General features: G+C 46.3%; 1 protein-coding gene across 1 annotated transcript; it reads right to left on the reverse strand.

The window, feature by feature from the left end:
- Nucleotides 1–301: 301 nt before the first annotated feature.
- On the reverse strand, nt 302–1,845 carry MRGPRD (MAS related GPR family member D). The gene is made up of 2 exons (XM_003941170.3): nt 925–1,845; nt 302–402 (listed from the first exon to the last, which is right to left on the reverse strand). Exons 1-2 carry the CDS (start codon nt 1,841–1,843, stop codon nt 302–304), a joined length of 1,020 nt encoding a protein of 339 aa, XP_003941219.2. The 5' UTR covers nt 1,844–1,845.
- Between the last annotated feature and the right edge of the window lie 4,287 nt (nt 1,846–6,132).

A 6,132-nucleotide genomic window follows, 5' to 3' on the forward strand; every position in this document is an offset into this window, starting at 1 on the left:
GAAGGAAAGAGGGAGGGAGGAGAGTGGAAAGATGTGTATCCCGGATGTTCCCACTTTGGGCTTTTGGGCAATGTGAGGGGGCCCTGGGAGGGGCAGCCAGTCAGGTACAAGACTCTGGCCCTGGGGGACACTACCTGGCAGGCTGCCCTCCACCGCCTGGGGCACTGTACCATCAGCGTCCGCTGGAGTGACCACCAGTGAAGCCAGGCCAAGGCTCTTCCCTTCCCAGTGCAGCCTGGAGGAAAGTGAACAGCCCGTCCTGGGTGCGAGGGGTGACAGGGAAAGGCAACGTCATAGCAAATCAGGGGTCAGAAGGATGGTGGGACAGAGTCTCGTGGCCCATGGCCACCGAGATCTGGGCCAGCGACAGCAGCACCGTGTACTGGGAGACTGCAGGCACACCTGGGGAAAGGGGTATGGGGGCACCACCTCGGTGGCCAGTTGGTGCCACCCAAGCATAGGGCCATGAGATCACCCGAGGTCACCCGCCTCCTAGACGAAGGTGCCGTCTTAGGCGGAGAAGGTGGTTGGCAGGAAGAGCTTTCATATTCAGAGGAGATGCCTGTTACCCACCCACAGATAACCAGCTGAAAGCAGGGCAGGGCTGAAAGCGAATATTTCCTTCCAGCCAGATGATCTACTACAAACAAACGAATGACATCTTAATTCCCAGCAGGGTCGCGTGGTGAGATCCAGGACACAGGTGGTGTGGGGAGCTTTAACAGGCAGTGAAGTGACCCCACATGCAGCTGTAGAGTCCTTGGGGCTCCCCCAGGCAGGCCGGCCTGGCACTTGGCAAGGACGGAGTGGGAGGCAGCTCAGGGCTCAGGAATCTCCAGGGCATGGGCTGGCACAGATGGGAAGTGCCTGTGGGCGGCTCTCAAGCCCTCATCTTGTTGGTGGCCGTGGTGGGCATCTACTCACTTTCCAGCTCGGGCTCCTCGCGAAGCGCCCGTTGGAGCACAGTCCCCAGGGACCCCTGTAGCCTGTGGCTCCTCCGGCTGCCCACCAGGAAGTAGATGACGGGGTTGGCGCTGCTGCTCACAGAAGAGGAGAGGCGTGACAAGCCAAAGCTCAGGAGCATCACCTTGGGCGGCAGCTGCAACCAGAACAGCAGAAACCAGTAGATAGCCAGGGGCAGGGAGCAGATGAGAAACACCAGGACAGAGGTCAGGGTCACCACAAACAGCCGAGTGGGCTGCCGCCGCCACTGCTGGGAGCTCCTACGCACCCGGACGAAGAGGGTCAAGCTGGACAGAGTCATCAAGGGGGTAAAGACCCCCAAGATGAGGGAGGCCTGGGCCACGTCCACCCCGAAGCACCACTTTTCATTGGATAGCAAGAACTTGCTGCAGAAGGAAGTGGTTATCCCGTTCATCAGGAGACACAGCACCCAGAGCAGGGTGCACACCCAGGCCGACAGGTGCTGGGGCCTGTGACACTTGAACCAGATGGGGAAGAGGACAGAGAGACAGCGCTGGGTGCTGATGGCCGTCAGCAGGCTCAGACCCGCGGTGTAGCCAAAGTACTTGAGCCTCTTCATCAGCTCGTAGACCTTGTTGATGGTGCTGGCCAGGGGCTGGGTTTCCAGGCTGATCATGGAAGCCATGCTGAAGAGGAAGAGGAGGTCGGCTGCCGCCAGGTTGAGGATATAGATGTAGAAGGGGTTCCTGCGCGTGCGAAAGCCCAGCAGCCAGATCACCATGCCGTTGCCTGCCATCCCGCACAGGCAGGTGAACATGGCCAGGGTGCTCACCACCAGGTATGTTGTGTACACCACGCCCCCTCGGAAATGGTTCAGGGCCGGCTCCGCGGTCCTGCTGCTGTTCAAAGTCTGGTTCATCCCTACGAGAGGAAGATGCATCAGTGTGAAATCCTGTGTCGCTGGGACCATGGGGGATCCCTGGGAGCCCCTCGAATTTCCAGCTTCGGTTCTCTCCCTGTAGATTCTTTATGCGACAGACCACTACCAGGAGGCTTAGCCTTTCACCACTCCTGTGACTCACTCAGCCCAAGTCTGCCACCAGGGTCACCTGTATGGCTACAAAGTTGTTACCAACGCCCTTTATCAGGTTAAAAAGTTCTCTTCTATCTTTATTTGAATTGTTTTTTAAATTATGGAGAGGAATTGACTTTTATCAAATGCTTTTTCTACATCTATTATAGAAAAAGCATTATCATCAAAAGATGTAGAAAAAGTATTTGATAGAAGCATTTAATATCATATTTTTCCTCCTGTAATGATCAAATCCTGTGGGTTAACTAAAAAAAAAAAAAAAGAAAGAAAATTAGACTTTGGGGATGGGTGTGGTGCTGCATGCCTGTAACCCCAGCCACTTTGGGAAGCTTGCTTGAAGCCAGGAGTTTGAGACCAGCCTAGGCAATATAGCGAGATCCAGTCTCTACAGTTTCTTCTAAAATTAGCTGGGCATGGTGGCACACACCTGTGGTCCCAGCTGCTTGGGAGGCTGAGGAGGGAGGATCACTTGAACCTGACACATTGGGGTTGTAGTGAGCCATGGGGTGCCACCACTGCACCCCAGCCTGGAAGACAGAGCAAGACCCTATCTTAAAAAAAAAAAAAAGTTAGACCTCAGGGGCAAAGAGTAGAATTAACTATAGGCCTTCGTTTAAGACACACCATGAGCATCAGTCCATTAAAAACCCTCCATTTATTCAAGGTTCCCACCCCATCCCATCTTAGCTGCCTTTTCCCTCCCGACACTTGCATTGGTTCCAACCTGTTCCACACAAGTCCTTTGACACCTCAATATCTTTCATAATGGAGTGGTTGCCCATCGTGTTTTAAATTAACATAGATGTCGTGGTTTTTAATTAATGATGGGTTTTTTATTTTTCACTTGACGATATGTTTGTAGGATATATCCAGGTGGCTGTATGTAAAAGTTGTGATTTAAAATATCATCATGCACATTGATCTGTTATCCCTTCCTGTGGATCCCCAGCTTGCTTCAAAATTCCCATTATCATCAAAACACTATGTTAAACATCCTCACGCGTGTACCCACTGGACTTGACTCGGGATTTTTCTGGGATATATTCTGGGAGGAGGATTGCTGGGTCATAGAACATATGCACATTTAGTTTCACTAAATGATGCCTGGTAATTCTTTTTCTGAATGGGTGCTTCAGGTTTCACCTCTATCAGCAGAATAGGAATGTTCATGTTTTCCCATGAATGTTCATATCACCAACACTTGGTGTTATTTGTTTTCTAACTTTTGCCAATCTGATGGTTGTAAAGTGATATACTGTAGATGTTTTACTTGCAGTTCTCTGATTACAGTAAGTTTGAGCATCATTTCATATATCTGTTGGCCATTTGTAGTTCCCCTTTGTCAAATTGCTTGTTCATACCTGTTGCCCATTTTTCAATTGGGCTTCCTTTCTTTTCCTTCCTGATTTGCAGGAATTATTTGTATTTCTAGGTATGAATGCCTTGCAGGGTTTAGACATTGCAGATTTTTTTTTTTTTTTGAGAACTCTCTGTTTTTTATGGCAACTTTCTCCATTGTGAACTTTAGTTGGAAGACATCCTAAATTTTGGTATAGCCAACTCTTTGAATGTTTTCCTTGGAAATCTTGTGCCTTTTAGATCTGAAAGTATTCTTCTCCCTGGATAAAAAATGTAGTATTTTATATTTTCTTCTATTACTTTTATAGTTTTTCCCATTCAGACTTTGGTTCTTGGATCCAATTGGAATCTATTCTTTTTATTTTTTTTTTTTGAGACGGAGTTTCGCTCTTGTTACCCAGGCTGGAGTGCAATGGCGCGATCTCGGCTCACCGCAACCTCCGCCTCCTGGGTTCAGGCAATTCTCCTGCCTCAGCCTCCTGAGTAGCTGGGATTACAGGCACCTGCCACCATGCCCAGCTAATTTTGTGTATTTTTAGTAGAGACGGAGTTTCACCATGTTGACCAGGCTGGTCTTGATCTCTTGACCTCGTGATCCACCCGGCTCGGCCTCCCAAAGTGCTGGGATTACAGGCTTGAGCCACTGTGCCCGGCCGTGGAATCTATTCTTTATGAGCTTGACTTTTCCTCCATATTATGGGTCAGATTTCCTAATACTATCTCCTAAACAGTCTATCCTTTCCCTGTTGATTTATTAAGTTCCCATTAACACATGGTGTCATTTTTTTTTTATTATAGCCATCCTAGTGGGTGTGTGAATTGGTATCTCACTGTGGTTTTGATTTGCATTTTCCTAATGACTAATGATGTTGAACATTTTTTCACATGCTTATTGGTCATTTGTATATCTTTGAGGTAATATCTATTATGATCATTTTATCCTTTAAGATTTGATTATTTGTCTTTTTATTGTTGAACTGTTAATGTTTTTTAAAAATAAAAAATTGTATATATTAGACTCTTATAAGATATAATTTGCAAATATTTTCTCCCACTCTGTAGGTTGCCTTTCCACTCTCTTGATGGTGGCCTTTGAGACACAAAAGTTTTTACTTTTGATGAAGCCCATTTAAAATTTTTCTTTTAAAATGTTAAAGATGCCATTCTGTGGTCTTTTGTCTTGCATGACTTCTGAAAAGAAGTTTGTAATAATTCTCATCCTTTTTTCTCTCTCTCTCTCCTTTTTTGTTTGTTTGTTTGTTTTCTTTTTTTTTTTTGAGACGGAGTTTCGCTCTTGCTGCCCAGGCTGGAGTGCAATGGCGCGATCTCGGCTCACCGCAACCTCCGCCTCCTGGGTTCAGGCAATTCTCCTGCCTCAGCCTCCTGAGTGGCTGGGATTACAGGCACGCGCCACCATGCCCAGCCAATTTTTAATATTTTTAGTAGAGACGGGGTTTCACCATGTTGACCAGGATGGTCTTGATCTGTTGACCTCGTGATCCACCCGGCTCGGCCTCCCAAAGTGCTGGGATTACAGGCTTGAGCCACCGCGCCCAGGCTTTTTTGTTTGTTTTCTTTGAGACAGGGTCTAGTTTTGTCACCTAGGCTGGAATACAGTGGCACGATTTCAACTCACTGCAATCTTCATTTCCTGGGCTCAAGCCATCCTCCTCAGCCTCCAAAGTAGCTGGGACTACAGGTGCATGCCACCATGCCTGTCTAATTTTTGTATTTTCTGTAGAGATGGGATTTTTCCATGTTGCCCAGGCTGGTCTGAAACTCATGAGCTCAAGGAATACACCTACCTCACCCTCTCGAAGTGCTGGGATTAGGGGCATGAACCACTGTGCCTGGCCATCTCTGACTGTTTTTAAGTCTTCTTTTTATCTAATTGATTTTTTAAAGTGTAGATATGATCATCTTTTGTATAGTTTTTTTTTTTTTGGTGTTCATTATATTCATTGAGGTTCTTGAATCTGAGGGTTGATAATTTTTATTTTATAATTTCATTATGAGTCTGGAAAATTTTGGCCATTTTCTTTAAATATTTCCCGTCTCTTTCTTGGAATTTGTATTAGACACATGTTATATTGCTTGATATTGTCTCACAGATTACTAAAGCTCTGGGTTTTTTTTTTAAATCTATGCTTCATTTTAAATAGTTTCTATTGCCATGCTTTCAAGTTGTCTGATCTTTCCTTCTGCAGTGTGTAATCTTGTTCTTAAACCCATTCAGTTAATTTTCTTTTCTTTTTAGACAGAGTCTCATTCTGTTGCCCAAGCTGGAGTGCAGTGGCGATCTTGCACTGCAAACTCCACCTCCTGGATTCAAGCAATTCTCTGCCTCAAGCTCCTGAGTAGCTGGGATTACAGGGATGCACCACCATGCCCAGCTAAATTTTGTATTTTTAGTAAAGATGGAGTTTCACCATACTGGTCAGGCTGGTCTTGAACTCCTGACCTCATAATCCACCTGCCTCGGCCTTCCAAAGTGCTGGGATTACAGGCGTGAGCCACCTCACCCGGCCGTATCTGAGCATTTTCTGACAGGCATTTAAAATTCCTTGCTTGCTAATTTTATCTCTGTTATTTCTTGGTCTCTTTGAATTTACTAATTTTACTCCTGGTTAGGGGTCCCATTTTTCTGCTTTGTCACATATCTAGTAATACTTCCTTAGATACTGGACATTGTGAGTTTCACATTGTTGAATGTCTGAATTTTTAATTTTCTGTTAAACAGTGGTAGGCCTTCCTCT

The sequence above is a fragment of the Saimiri boliviensis genome, chromosome 6 (genome assembly GCF_048565385.1).
Source record: "Saimiri boliviensis isolate mSaiBol1 chromosome 6, mSaiBol1.pri, whole genome shotgun sequence".
Taxonomy (NCBI): domain Eukaryota; kingdom Metazoa; phylum Chordata; class Mammalia; order Primates; family Cebidae; genus Saimiri; species Saimiri boliviensis.